Source organism: Myripristis murdjan, chromosome 10, assembly GCF_902150065.1.
Source record: "Myripristis murdjan chromosome 10, fMyrMur1.1, whole genome shotgun sequence".
In the NCBI taxonomy this organism is placed as follows: Eukaryota; Metazoa; Chordata; class Actinopteri; order Holocentriformes; family Holocentridae; genus Myripristis; species Myripristis murdjan.
Genome location: NC_043989.1, coordinates 15040091 through 15055200, shown reverse-complemented (window position 1 = coordinate 15055200; position 15110 = coordinate 15040091). Strand labels below are relative to the sequence as shown.

General features: G+C 42.5%; 1 protein-coding gene across 5 annotated transcripts; it reads right to left on the bottom strand.

Moving 5' to 3' along the window:
* Window positions 1–57: 57 nt before the first annotated feature.
* zdhhc2 (zDHHC palmitoyltransferase 2) lies at window positions 58–14396 on the bottom strand. 5 transcript variants are annotated; one of them, XM_030062433.1, is made up of 14 exons: window positions 14010–14396; window positions 10937–10963; window positions 9472–9566; window positions 8233–8353; window positions 7101–7170; window positions 6966–6998; window positions 5944–6064; window positions 5747–5785; window positions 5423–5555; window positions 3877–4003; window positions 2678–2770; window positions 2189–2304; window positions 1831–1881; window positions 58–1749 (listed from the first exon to the last, which is right to left on the bottom strand). In XM_030062433.1, the coding sequence occupies exons 1-13, from the start codon at window positions 14134–14136 to the stop codon at window positions 1841–1843; spliced, it is 1143 nt and encodes a 380-aa protein (XP_029918293.1). In that variant the 5' UTR covers window positions 14137–14396; the 3' UTR covers window positions 58–1749; window positions 1831–1840. The 5 variants fall into 5 exon arrangements, with proteins under 5 accessions (XP_029918293.1, XP_029918292.1, XP_029918294.1 ...); XM_030062432.1 differs by having other exon boundaries at window positions 58–1881; XM_030062434.1 differs by lacking the exon at window positions 5747–5785 and having other exon boundaries at window positions 58–1881.
* Window positions 14397–15110: the final 714 nt, after the last annotated feature.

Sequence of the window (15110 nt, the reverse complement as noted above, 5' to 3'; positions counted from 1 at the left end):
ACAACAGGAGAAATCAGCAACATGAATCTACTGGCACGTCAAGAAAATGACAAAAACCCAAGATGACATTTTATTCTCATAAGGCATCACGACTGTACAGCACGTTGCCCCACACATCCATAACGTCTCTTAGTCATACGGACAAGAGGAATAGAAAAATATAGATTGACACGACTCGTCACCATGAAGCTTTTTTGAAACAGGCATACATTCTTCAACAGAGAAACACTGTAGTTTTCAGTGATGGAGTTGTCGTTTCCAGTCCGATATGAGAACAGACAATCTTCAAGAAGGTAAAAATGTACAAAGCAGCCGGAGCAATCCATATTCTTGTTTGTTTTTTAGTTGTTGTTTTTTTCTCCTTTTCTTTTTGTGTAGTACATCCACAATGTACAGTCATGTGAGTTACTGGAGAAAACTGCTGTTTCTGAAGTCGTCTGAGGGGGAACCGGAGTAGAGATGTGCTGTCGGTCGCAGCACCATAGTGAGGCGTGGTTTTTCGGGGGTCCCGGGCCAGCCTGCCAGCCCTCAGGAGACAAACAGTCAGAGATCTTTGGCTGGCAGTTTGACACGGAGGCGACCACACACACACACACACACACACACACACACATACACAGCACAGGGGATTTGGCAGGGGGAGCACACTGTCACAGTACAGAGGAATACCAGTCTTCAGCTGCTGAGTGCGTGTGTGTGTGTGTGTGTGTGTGTGTGTGTTTCAGTGTGACAACAGTGTCCTCACTCATGCGATAATACAAGAATCATCCATTAGTTACACAACAGAGCCCTTATTCAAATAATTACTAATTGTTACTTTACAAGTTCTGTCTGAGGGAAGGAGAAACATCTGGCGGTGCACGGTTTTCCACCACAAGGTCTTTCATTTGCATCGACATCCTGAGGTGAGAGCATGCATCAGTCTGATTCTCACAACACATGACACGGCGCTGTGGCTGTGAGAAGCCAAAACCCGCCTTGTGTTAAACACTCGCCAGTGCAGATTCCCACCAGAAGTAATATTACAATGAAAAAAACACAAACAAACAAACAAAAAAACAACCAAAATGCCTGTTTTGTCACTGCTCTCTAAAAGGAATGTCAGTTACAGCACATTAATACCACTAGTGACCTATATTTACTGTGTGTGCAAAGGTTTGGCAAACGTGTTCGCATTTACTTATCTGCTACGCCACATGAGAACGACAAACAAATAAACTGTTAAAGAGAATTACGGTGACTTTGGGCTTCAGGCTTTATCTCACCTGCCTTTAATTATTATCAGGGCCTTTTACAAAAAAAAAAGTATGTAAAAGACAAAAGTATGTAACACATTGTAATATACAAAAGCAGCTTAGGTTAATTTTAAACAATGTGCAAAACCCCTTTTCTTACATTGCTGCTCTGTGCTTATTATATAAAACAGTAATAAAACAAACAAAAAATATATATATTACTGGAATGCAGTTAATCCACATGTTCAGAGGCCAACAGAGATTCAGATATGATGTGATACTACTGTCAATAATAACAATAACAATAACAATCATAGTAATAATGACGATGATGATGATTTATTTTATGCAACTTCGGTCTGTGTGATGTGAAGAGCCCTCAGAAGCAGTGGCTAACTACAGCAGTGCATCATGGGAAATGACAAACATTGACTGATGTCACCACCACATTACAATCTGATAGGCATAGACACTGGGGGGAGGAGGGAGGGGGCAGAGGGGGGGCAGCATAGACCTGTTGGATGAAATAAACAGTTGAGTGTCTTTTGAGATCATGATATATCGGGGCGATGTGTGCGTCAGTGTGTAAACTCACTTATCTGGGGCTACGCCTCGTTCTCAATGGTCATCCCTGGGTTGCTCGTGCCTGAACGGACACAAACGGGGGAAATGAAATCCATCAGACACGACATTCAAACTCACACTAACACTGCAACTCTGTTCATGGATCCCACGTGAGATAAAACACCAAGTCTGAAGGGTGCTGCTGTTGTTCCAGAGACAAACAACTTTACCCACTATTCCATGAAAAACTTTAAATTTGTTGAAAAATTAAAATTGGTAGGAAATAAATCACTTGTTTTCTGCATTATAGAGACTCTAACTTTTCATATAATATGTTTATGTTTTCTTTTCAGTGGGGCAACATGCACAGGCCAGGCTTATCTTCTTACCCTTCTTGTCTCTGTCCTCTGCAGTGTCACTCTCTGTCCAGGAGGGGGTGCTGGTTAGCAGTCGACTCTGGGACTCCCTCAGTGGTTTGGAGGGGAACTGGTGGCCCTCAGAGGTGCTGGAAACACCAACAGAGTAAAACCATGAGCAAATCAAACATATTACTTTTTCTGATTAGAAACTTAAAGCTCACAATTTCAAGTCCCATACCAAGAGGCCACCTTGCACAAAATGTGCTGCACAAAATCCAGCTATCCTCACAAATCACACTGACTGTCCAGCCGTAATTACAGACCAACATTTTTAACTCAAACAAGACATCACAATCTCAGATGCCAGAGATCCAAAGCTGACAAAACTTTGATCTGGCATTTATAATCTGTAATTAAAGGTCAAAATCTGAGGCTTTGAAAGGTTTGCGTCAGATGAAATATTCGACTTGTTTAATATTTTTCCTCCCCTCTCAAAGTTGTGACCGAGCTGCCACTTACACCTTGGTGGCGGTGCTGGAGCCACTGGGAGACGCCGGCTGCTCCGGATCCTGGTTCACCAGGCAGGTCGGGAACGAGCAGCCATCACCTAGACTGGGGAGGCAGCAGGAAACACAGCAGGAGGATCAGCTTGATAACGAAACAACTGGAGCTTCATAACTTACTCCAATAGGCCAGACTCAACCGAGTCCATACAGCACATGTGGAAGTGATGGATAATAATCAAGGTTGCAAACACACAAGTCAAACTGCAGTGTGTGAGTGGGAACATCAGAGGAAATCACATTGACTTCCTGCAACATCCCAGTGGTGTCATTTACTATTTTCCCTGAACACCCCTGAGGACCTCATGACTCACTTTAACTGCACTTCTTTAGCCATTCTCGACTCTGTTGCTTCCTCATGTGATAAGAACCTAAACCCAAACGCGGAGCTGGAAACGGTCAAACACAAACGTTCAGGATGTCAGAGCAGCACACCTCTCCAAACTCAAATCTGTTACTCTAAGAGCTTTCAGGTCATCTCTACAAAATAATAAAAATAATAACACATTACTAAAAGGATACAAGAGACTCTACATCTCCCCTCCTGACCAGGACTTCTGCTTTTTGTGAGACATTTGAACTAAATTCCCCCTTTTTTAAAAAAATGAAACTATCTCCCACATGAGTGCTCTACTTGTCTTCTTTATTGTTTTCTTCTACCCTGTTCTCTTCTGAGAACAGAGTAGATTTGGCTCCTATTTTTATCGCCTCCATATATAGTTTACTATTCTTGTTATTATGCCTTCCTGTAAAGCATGAACAGTTTGAGAAGAATGGAGGACAAAAAGAATTTGTAATGATGAGAAGAAGAAGAAGAAGAAGAAGAAGAAGAAGAAGAAGAAGAAGAAGAAGAAGAAGAAGAAGAAGAAGATGGACAGCGATGAGAAGAAGTAGAAGAATAAGAACAAGAAGCAGAAGAACAAGAGTAAAAAAGAAAAAGAGGAAAGACAAGAAGAAGAAGGGGTAGCAGAAGTTGGTTGTTACTGGTTACTGGTTGGTGTAGAAATACAACAGGTGATAATATTATTGTTGCCATTGGCTTTCCACTGTATTTAAACAAGCAAATGGTGTCAAAATCAGATAAAAGGAAACAAAAAGGACAGAGGTAAACCGTACCTGGAGGGAAACAGGAGAGAACAGCCCAAAGAAACTTACCTGGAGAAAATGGGAATCGGCCAGTATCTCATTTCATCGCCAAACACTTGCCGGAAGTTCTTACTGAAGCCCAAACTGAAACCATTTTTATCCGTGCCATGACGAAACACCGGGGCGCGCACGGCCTCTGGGAGGAGAGACAAGGAAAACAGCCCGGCATCACAAATGATATCCATGGTAAAAAATGAATGCAGCATCGCCCCACCCCGTCCCTGCGCTCCACACTGCACTCTAGTGTTCAGACGGTGCACTCCTCAAACAGTCACAGGAGTTCACTCCCACAACAAACACATGGACCAGCCGTGCTGAATAATGGCATCATTGAGTAAAACCTTGAATGAAAGTGTCTTTGTTCTAAAGGAAAAACAGATCTAGACTGTGCTCCCAGGTGTGACTTCTCTTCCTGAGGGGCCTGAGCAGCAGAGCCGCCGTTCCAGTGTCCGTTACTAAGCCTCTTACTGCTCTGAGCCTCGTATGTGTGTGTGTGTGTGTGTGTCTTTGCATTACACCGTAACATACTCCTTGGATAATCCACGCTCTCTCAATCTGAGACAAAGTCTGCCACTGTGCGCTCATAATGAGAAGCCGCTCTGTCTCATAACGAGCCAGAGAGCCTCATCAAGTCACGGCGCTGATGAGGATGTCGCTCCGTTCTGAACTGACAGTGAGACAAATGGAAGAAAACATCCTTCATCAGCGAGAGAGCACGCGATGTGAGTGCTGTGCAGAGGCTGAAAGCAAACACTCGGGACGCACCAAGATGGATGTGCTGTCCCACTGTGGCTGCATGCCTCCTCGCTGAAACATCTCCATCACGACAAGCCATTGCATCTCACACTCAGTATTAAAATCGAGTTTTTCTTCAAACACGTGCAAAAATCTGCCAGTGGGAGGAGATAATCCAGCTTGTCTCAGTGCTAATCAGCTTGTTTCCAGATGTTTCTAGTCGTTTTCTTTATCCTAGTGGGTTGATCTGCCTCATTCTGCCTTGTTTCAACATCTTTTTACTGTTCCAAGAAAAAAAATCCTGATACACGAGAACCTGCGCTGGAAACAAGTGAGATTATAGGCTGGCACTTGTTGCACTTGTTTTAAGAGTTAACAAGATTTGCAGTGTGTTGGTAGAAGTAATGCAGTACTGTGTGTTACAAGGAGGCTCTAACCCAAATCTCTGTTTCTGCACTTAACAAAGGTGAAAAATCTGCCAGTGGGATGAGATAATCCCACTGGCAGATTTTTACCCTAACCCACCAATGCTAACCCACCAACTTGTTTCCATAATTTCTTGAATCAAGTGTCATTTTGTTGACACTAGTGGGCTGATCTTCCTTCTTCTGCCTTCTTCTGCCATATTTATACAAGATTTCTTGAAACAAATGAAAGTGCATTGGAAACAAGTGGGGTTATCTCATCCCACAGTCAGATTTTTAAGAAAAACATGATTTTTAACACTGAAAATGAGACTCAACAACTTGTTAAGATGGAGATTTTTGTTCCTCCACACACTTGCATATAGACACTCATGGCAATAAAGTATGCCACCTACCAAGAGTGGATCTGTTCTTGCAGACGAGCCAGCAGTGGTAGACGAAAAGCGAAGCAAGGCTGACGGAGAACATGGAGGCAGCAAAGAAGAGGAACATGATGTGGAACTTCGCCTGAGTGTCTGGTAGGCCATTCTGGGGGAACAATCAACACGTTCAATAAACCAACATGACATGGATCAAACCATCTGAGACAAAATGAATTATCACTGGTCAGCAGGTGTAGTCGAGATACTGAGCGGGATTTGATCAGCTGCTACTTAACTAGTCTAGGGGGAGCTTATTAAAGCGCTGTCAGTGCCACTAATTGGTTGATTGGCTCATACCAGATACTCTTTCAGACGGAAATGCGCTCTACCTCCAGCCTTGTAGACATAAAATCAAAACACCACACACATGAGACGGTTTGCATGTTGTCAGATGTCGGTTTAGGCTTTGTTTTAGACATTCAGTGCTGAATAGTTTGAAATAAAAAACAAAAAGACATTCATACAGTCAGAGAGGCACTGTCGCTGATACTCACTGTCCAAAATTTAATGAAGTACTGAAGATCTGTAGCAGTAATAAAAAGGCAGTAGAGCAGCGAATATGCCAGGAAGAGCATGAAAAACTTGTAGTTGGAGAATCCCACGCAGTTGTTCACCCTGCCGCAAGCCACAAGAGTGAAATGATCCGGGTCAGAGATGTGAAATGTTTTCATTAGTGCAAGTTTAGACATTCAGTATGTATGTATGTATGCATCTATCTGTCCATTTCAAACTTTCTCCATTCAGTACATCTCTATTGGATTTTTTCTTCATTGTCTCCCCTGACTACACTATTACCCAAATCCTTCCAATCAGTCCATTTTGCACTGTTTGACTGAAAAGTCTCTGCTCAGCAGGTTTGCCTCATTTGAATTGGAAGGCTGGGTAGTTTTGGGCTCTCAGGGTCCGGCACTGGGCCTCTTCTGCCCATGAGCACTGAAAGGCGCATTCACACCAACTGTGTTTGGAGCGGTATAAATGAACTCTGGAGCGTTAACTCCTTCAGGTCAGTTGTTTTGGGCAGCTGACAACAAGGCCATCCAACAAGCCCATAACTGCACCAAGAGGCCTGAAGATGCATTTGAAAGGAAAGTGCAGTTTCACTGGAGCGGCATCTGACAGCCAGCGGCTACTCATGCTGGAAATTTCAACTGATATGAACACCAGAGAAGCTAAATTGCAGTGAAGAATCTAGGCTGTTTAGATGAAGTTACAGGGACTTGAGCTGGAGCCGACCAAAGAAATAAAACTGTAGATGTGACTGTGCACTCGGTAATAAATAGCCTTTGGACTAAACTATATTTATTTGCAAAACATTATTCTCATCCTAAGCCATAGTGGGCTATTTCTGATGAGGTAACAACAAAAACTGGATAATGTCATACCTTTCATCATCATACATGATGTGATTATAAGCCTGTAACAACACACTGTGAGTATGAGGTGTTCAGTGTTGCCAGTAGTTTAAAAAAATCTTCTAATCCTATTGCCTGACTGATTACAGAGCACGACTACATACCACGGACAATGGTGATCCATCTTCAGGATGCATCTGTAACATAGCAGGGCAAGAAATCAGTGTAAGTGCCGCCTGCCAAGCTGAAATATATTGCAGTCATCTTTTCGGTATAGGTGCATGAGCAGGAAGCCATACTTATCACAGACTGAACAATGGTGACATCGATCAGGCTTCAGCAGTTGGCAGCGGTCACAGAAACGGATTGCTGAGAAGAGACAGCCAATTAAATCACACGCCATCGGCGGCCTCTCCTCTTCTTCGACCAGAGACTAACAAAGTGGAATGAGCTGCGAGGGGGCGTCTCAGCGTCGAGCCATAAACTTCAGCTCAGTGTTGGTCCTCAGCAGCAGCTCTCACTGCACAAAATCTCCATCCTAACCCTCCCATTATCTCTGGGCTCAGTTTGACCCCATTCAGTGTTTAGCATCCCTAAATAAATGACTGGAATAATTTTTTGCTTCATATTTAATGACTTTGCCTGATTTAATGGGGACAAGAGGGTAAACATAAAATTAATGTGATGATATTTTTTCAGCGTCCTGTACACGTTTTGTAAGCATGGGTGTACTTTAGGTGACCCCAGGCTGTTTTGGCTGTACAAAACATAAGAAATATCAACATTTTACACACATTTATTTTGCTTGTTTTGGATAATATTGAGATCACCATATCATGCAATTTATAAACTTAAAAAAATGAACAACACTGAGGAGGGGAAAACATAATTCCCACAAGAACTTTGCCGTATAAGTCAAGTGGGTGGGTGTTTTATTTAAAGGGCCATTTAGACCATCAACAAAGAAACATAAAGTATCTGACATATAAACCTGGGTAATCATTTAAATTATTATCATTTTTTTTAGGTTTTAATTGCTTGAGTCAGATTGACCCCAAGAATGACAAATGTTCATAAATTTGAAGACAACAGGAGGGACAACAAGTCATTTAGTCTGATATCTAGTGTCAAAAATCTCGTTTTTCTTCAAACAAGTGAATAAATCTGCCAGCGGGATGAGATAATCCCACTGGTTTCAGGAATTCTTTTATAAATACACCAAAACAAGGCAGAATATTTGTACCATTTGTAGAACTAGTATCAAGAAACTGACTTGATTCAAGAAAACTCTAAAAACAAGTTGATAAGTACTGGGAGCAAGTGGGATTTTCTGATCCCACTGATATTAAGAGAAAAAAATTGGACTGAGTAAATGACGTGTTAAGATGGATTTTTTTCCCCCAGCGCTGCAGTCAAAATTGTTCACTGTACCTCCAGAGTTGGTGCGAGTATAGATGGGCAGGTCCTTTGCTATTCTCCTCAGAATCTCCTGCTGAGACTCTCCCCGATCTTCACGCTCCAGCAGCTCTTTGTCTGAGTGGGACAGGTGAAACTATATGTAGGGCAGAACACAGAAGGAAAGAAGGAAGAAAGAAAGCATACGTGATCTAGCTATACCCCTATCTATGACCAGTGCTGTTTATTCCCCATAAACCACATCTTTTGATGCACAAAAACAAATGTATACATTGCAGCAAATGAACAATATGCACTGTACTGCAAAAAAAAAAAAATCTCCATCTTACTATAACACGTAAATTAGTCTCACATTTAGTCTTAAATTCTTTGGTTTAAAAAGTGTGGGGAAAAATCTGCCAGTGGGGTGAGATTTTTTTTTTCTCTTGATATTAATGCGTTGATCGGCCTTATTCTGACTTGTTTCAATATATTAATACGTGCTACCAGAAACATTTCTGAAACAAGGGAAACTGTACTGGATTATCTCATTGCACTGATCTTTTTATTTCACTTATTTTAAGAAAAATCAAGATTTTAAGACTGAATGAGACTAAATGACAGGTTCAAATGGAGATTTCTGCAGCGTGCAGGTGGAGGTAATGCAGTCCTGTGTGGTACAAAGCAGCTCTAACCCGAATGGCCACCGAGGGGAGTTCTGTGTTTCTGCCTTTTTGCTTCGATTCTATTTCCTTCTGCCCCAGCAGGCAAATGGGCGAGCACAGAGCTGTGATATTACTTTCAGCCACTCAGGCGTCTTATGATTAAAAACTGAAGACAAACAACACTGACGATAACAAACAGCCCGGCGCACAAGAAATCTTATTTTTATTACAATCCCAATGCCACAAGTGATCTAACAAACAAGCCTCATAAAGAACAGCATTCATATTAGCTGGATATCGCCTACATGCGCTACGCCAGAATTGCTCAAATGAAACTGAAGTGCAAGGTGGCTGTTTTTCTGTGAGTGTCCACTAAGATGTATGCATCCAGCAAGCAGAGCTGAACTGCTGCGGTCAGGATGCAAGCCACTAGACTGCTACTCCAGGCACTTTGGAAGGAGAGTATTATTACTCTAAATGCAGGCTTTCAATCACACAGGGAGGCTGCAACCTACATCTGCACTTCTCACAGCGCCTCAACATCATCATCATCATCATCATCATCTTCGCCTGCGATAAAGCTGTGTCGGAGTCAGGCAGACACACTCACCTCCTTCAGGGGGTTCATTGGCTTGGTGAAGATTGTTTGCCAGTAAGCCCACACAAACATGATGAAGAGTATATGGTACACCAGCAAATACACAACTGCAATCAGAAAAGCATACACAAGTCATCTTACCACATAGTGTAATAGGTAATTGTTGGTTAGTTTTTAGTTTTGGAGCAATGAAGCAATTAATCGGTCTTAAATCAACCGTTTATTCATAAGCCCTGAGTGTCCCCTCAGTTTCACTGCATCTGTGAATAATGACTATGATCCAGTGTGATTTGCTTTCTTTTCACAGGTAAATCAATAAGTAATGCAAATAAAAACACTGGCTAGAGTCCACGATGAGCATTGGGTGCTCTGAAAATGCAGAGAGAAAAGGAAAAAAATGGTTTGAGCAAACAGGAACAGCTAGACAAAGCCAGCACTGCTAACTAAGCATTCAGCTGGAAAGCAAATTCATAATCTAGTGGAAAAATTATTTGGTATTTGTTTAGGTCATTTTTGAATAACTTAAAATTTCTCCCATTATAGTTTAGCTAAATAGGATTGTTAAGATTTCTACAGCACTGACAGTCAAATCTGTGCTGCTACGCTTGTAATTGAACATGATAATGAACCATGCATGCCAAATTTTGACTTCTTAATTATCATAAAATTACAACAACAAACAACAACAACAAATTTTGGTTCATATTTCCAGAATTTAGGGGGGGGAATGAATTCACCACTCAAAGGTGCACTTTTATTTTTCCATACAAAATCCAAATGAAGCACAGCAGTGCAGGATAAACTGACAGTTTTGTTTTTATTGATAGCAGAGCTCATAACCAAAGAAAAAATGATCATCATTGCATTCTTATGGTTGTCACATGGCCTTGTCTGAATTCAGTGTATCTCCACGCTGCCTGGATACCAACTACACACAGACTGCTGTTTAAGTCTAACTGAGGCAAAGCAAAAGCAACAGTTCAGATGTGTTGTAATATCTATCAAGCCTCACCATCTACAACCTGTTATTATCTTCCTCTCATTTTGCAAGGCCACTTCCAGACTGGTCTTACTAAATGTTGTTTTTTTCTCTCTCTCTCTCTCTCTCTAGGCTGCCTTTCTGCAGAATGAAGGTGGGGAGATTTTCACTTGTACAAATATTGCAGAGGCCCTATTTAACAGCTCTAATGTCACGTGAGCCTAACCTATATAAGCATGTGACAAAGCTGAATCCTGACCGGATCGAAAGGTTGTCTGCTATAAAGTAATGTCACTCTATGGGATTTTTCTCTTTGACTGATACAGTCCAAAACACACAGATCTGCTGAACATCTGACAAACGGCCACAGAAAGGCCATGAGCCAGAAACCTGTTGGTCTGCTAGTCATTACTGCTCAGTGGTGAGGCTGAAATTAAATGACTTGTCCTGACATTACACAGCATCTTAATGCAGGAGATTACAGGCAAAAACACTCACTCTTTTCTCCAAGGTCTTCGATGGACTCTGGAAAATTAAAGGTGAAAAGACACAGTCAGGTTCATAGATAGCAAAGGGAGGTGAAACATTTAAGAGAGTTAGTAAAGAGCAGATCATTTTCATTGCCACATGGGAAAAAAAGGTACTTTTAATCCTTTACACAGTGAATGCAGCTTTATATGTCACTCAGTTTGACTTGATGCTTGTTTGACTGACTAACTATCAATATAATCTCAGGTCAAATCTGTAAGAGTGAAAAAGCTGAATGTATACAGCTCTAATCCCACTGACCCACAGCACATCAATGACCTTAAAAAGCCCATTAAAACAAAACCATTACACAGCACGCTCCCAATCAAATATTTCGACTCATTGTTCTCATTACATAGGAAAGCATTAGTGTACATTCACACAAAGGCAGTGAAAACAACAGTGGTATCCTGCACAATCTGTGTGAATGCTGACAGCGGCAGCCGCTCCCATGGTGGCGGCGGGGTAAAGCTGCTGACACCAGGCCAAGATCAGCACCCTAACACACTGGATCAGCACCCCAAAATTCACACCAACGCTGTGGACTTGCACGTTCAAATCTGTCAACATCTTAGAATCAGTCAAAACCGAGCATATTCCCACTGGTGCATTAACAAACACACATTTACATTTTTCCCCCATAAGTAAGCAATCATTAACAGAGCATGCAGAATCATCTATCTTCAGTAATTAGCCCTTAAAGAAGCACACACACACACACACACACACACACACACACACACACACACACACACAGGCACAGCAGGATCAGAGGAAAGGTGAGCCAAGGAGCTGAATCAAGGCATGAGGCCAAAAATCATGTGCACACCAACTTGCCACTATCCCAGAGCCTGGGTGTGAGAGAGAATCACAAAGGTGTGTGTGCCAGCGTGGGGAGCGATGGTCAGGGGCACGTCCACGGAGGTTTATTAACATTAATATGAAAACATTTTGCCCTTGTGACTTTGCACGCACTGCCGCACTGTCACTTTATGTTCCCTTTTTGCCCTCTTGCTCAAATCCAAAGAGGAAACCCCTGCCACAGCATGACAGGGTAAATTTCAGCAACATGATGGCTCCAAGATGACAACAACAAACCTGCATTTCACATTTTTTTTTTTTTGTTGTTTGTTTTTTTGCCAACTTGGGAAGAACAAAAACAAACATTCACCGGCTGATGTTTGGTGGTTTAAAAAGAAAGTGGGTCAAGCACAGATTGCTTGGGGTGAATTAAGTGAGTCAGACAATGGGATTAACTGAGCTGCCGAACGAGAGGTATCAGCTGACGATACTTTCACACAATTATCTCTGTATTTCCACAGAGCGCATGCCGGCCCTGAGCAACCGCTGTCCCGTCCTGCTGTTGTGCTGCTGTTGTCCTGCTGTCTGTGCAGGGCAGATATTTCCATGTGACTTGAAAGCACCACAATATTTTTTTTTTTTTTTTTTTTTTTGCTGTTTGTTTTACTGAGTGCAAAACAAGAAGTCAACAGGATTTGTGTTTTCATGTCAGCCTGCAGTAGTAAAGAACGGCTGAATATCCCGTGAAAGGCACAAGACACGCTGCGTCCTGTAACTCTAGATGAGGTTCATCCTGGGACAGGCGGTGGCTGGCCTCCCTGATGAACCCAGTGACTTGGCACATCCCTGAACCAGTGGCACCCTGATCACCTACACTGCAGGAATATTCTTGATATTTGTGATCTGCCTTACTCTGCCTTATTTTAATATATTTATATTTTAAAACAAGTGAAACTACAATAGAAACAAATGAGTTTATCTCATCCAACTGGTGACTTTTTTCACCTGTTTCAAGAAAAACAAGATTGTAAGACTGATTATGACTGCTTACGTTGATTTTTTTTTTTTTTTTTTTGCAGTGCTCTTGTGCTTAAACCACAGTAGAACCACTGTGGTGCATTCCCAATTAAAAGTAGTGACAACTGTTCCTCTCAATGTCTGGCTAAGTATTCAGGAGACAGCAAGATCTGAAAAGATTTGGCCACCACAATCAAAACAGTCCCTTTAATTCCCTTTAATTCAGATCTATTCGCCTCTCATTGCCCAGTGTCCATTTCAGCTCCTTTGATAGAGGAGATTTTCTTTCCTGGTGGGCTGACATGTTGCCAAATGGAGCACAGAGTATGCTGCTCAGACTCCTTTGAGACATCCTGGAAACCACTGCTCACTATCCAGGTCAACTCGGTGCTCGCCGTGCAGCAAAGCTTTCAGCCGTGCGCCACAAACTGCTCTGAACCACAGAGGGCGTGAAAGCAGAGGTTGACCCACAGAGCTCTTCCAGTACATCTTCTTGCCAAACAGTGGGCCAAGTGAAGCAGGGGCGGGTATAAATTCAGATTATATGAAAGCTATTACAGTTGGTCTTCTTATGGAATGATAATGCTGGCAGTGTTTTAGTGACAGACAGGTATTCAGATAATGAATCACATTATCTAGATGAGTGAGCCATATGGCCTAATCCATTTACACATCCAAAGGGAGGTCTTGATCCAGAATAGACATAAAAATGCCAACCTGCACACTAACTTACATGTTTAACAGCTACAATAAAGGCTGATGTTGTCAATTCATCTTGATCCTGGCAGTGTCATGCATGAAAATGTCACCCAAACATAGTCCAGGTAGGCAGATTTAAACCCCGTGAGAGATGCAGAGGATAATGCACATGGACACACATCACTGCCAGCTCCTGCACCTGACAGCCCAACTAACACACAGGCCTGTTTGTGGGGCTTGGAGTAATAAAACATTCAGGCAACTGTCTCATGTGTCCCTGGGATGAACAATGTTATGGTCATGTGCCTGACATTGTCAACACTGCGTAAACAAGCCAGTCTCCTGCATAACCAAAAAAAAAAAAAAAAAAAAAAAGAGGAAAAATCAGACTAAAGTGCTGAAACAGAGAAGCCACACTACACAAGGCATGCAGGGGAGAAAACACACACGCATACACACACATGCACACACCATTCAGAGGCATTTTTGCATCCTGCGAGCGGCTCCCCTCCTCATGAGTTCTTACCTACGCAAAGCTGTAAAACATAGGCGTAGTATGACCAAGCCACTATGAGGGAGATGAAGAGGACCGGGATCCAGTACAAAACTCTCTGACAGCCCCGCTTGACACTACGCGAGCCCGACGGTGCCATAGTCTACGAGCGGATCATCTCTTGCATACATTCATGTGTTTTTTTTTTTTCTTATTTGTAGTTTTTCCTCCCTCTCTCTCCCCCTCTCTCTCTCTGTCCATGCAGACCGGCTCTGTCACTGCATCGCTGCTCCGGCTCTGATCAGCCTAATCGGCAGTTCAGACGCAACATCCTCCCGCCCGCCTCTACAGCAGCTCGGCGTTTTTTGGAGAGCTGCACTGCTCCTCTGGTCCCGCTGAGCGCTACAACAAAACACCAGACAGACGGACACACTCGCGGACAGACAGACAGACAGACTGGGAGACAGACAGATAGGCGGCACAGCACCACCCCTTCTCTCTCCACAAGTTGCCGTGACGTCCGCGGCGGGATGCTGCAAATCTCGCACATTTTTTCCCATCATGGACAGATACACGCTGCAAATCCAAGCGCATAATTGATGCCAGAAATACTCTCCTATAGGAGCCCAAGGTTATTTCAGGTCTCACCTCCCCACAAGATGCACATCCAACCACAGAGTTGGATGTGCATGTTTTTTTTTTTTTTTTTTTTTTTTTTTTTTTTTTTTTCGGAGGGACACCACACCTAAGGTTATTTATGACAGACCTGGCCTGGTTTTTGCAGAATCAATGAATGAATGGGTGGATGTGTGAATGAATTTAAACGATTCCTCACATTCTGCAAATCCCTTAGTAACCCCATAAACCCCCTTAGAGAGCCGCTTGATTAAAATATGACTTTACATATGTTGCCCTGCTGAATCAATCGTTTTCAGATTAAAAGTCCCTGATTGTATTCCTCCTAAACCTCAAGAGCTCAGCAGGTTCCCTGTGATTAACAGTTAATGATTTGCCGTCAGGTGGAAATTATTATTGGATTTTGCCCGAGGATATGGCTAAATTATAATTTTGTAGTCCAGCAATCAGATCCCTGTAGTTTGGATAAGAAGCAAGTAACAGGAATGTAACTGGTGA

What these genes read in the sequence shown, in the direction of transcription:
- zdhhc2 (XM_030062432.1), bottom strand. Translation starts at nt 14,136, where the DNA reads ATGGCACCGTCGGGCTCGCGTAGTGTCAAGCGGGGCTGTCAGAGAGTT. An exon ending in CAAGAACAGATCCACTCTTG is followed by an intron (nt 4,004 to 5,422) that starts GTAGGTGGCATA and finishes CTCTCCTCCCAG; the next exon opens with AGGCCGTGCGCGCCCCGGTG. An exon ending in AGAGGACAGAGACAAGAAGG is followed by an intron (nt 1,882 to 2,188) that starts GTAAGAAGATAA and finishes GTGTCCGTTCAG; the next exon opens with GCACGAGCAACCCAGGGATG.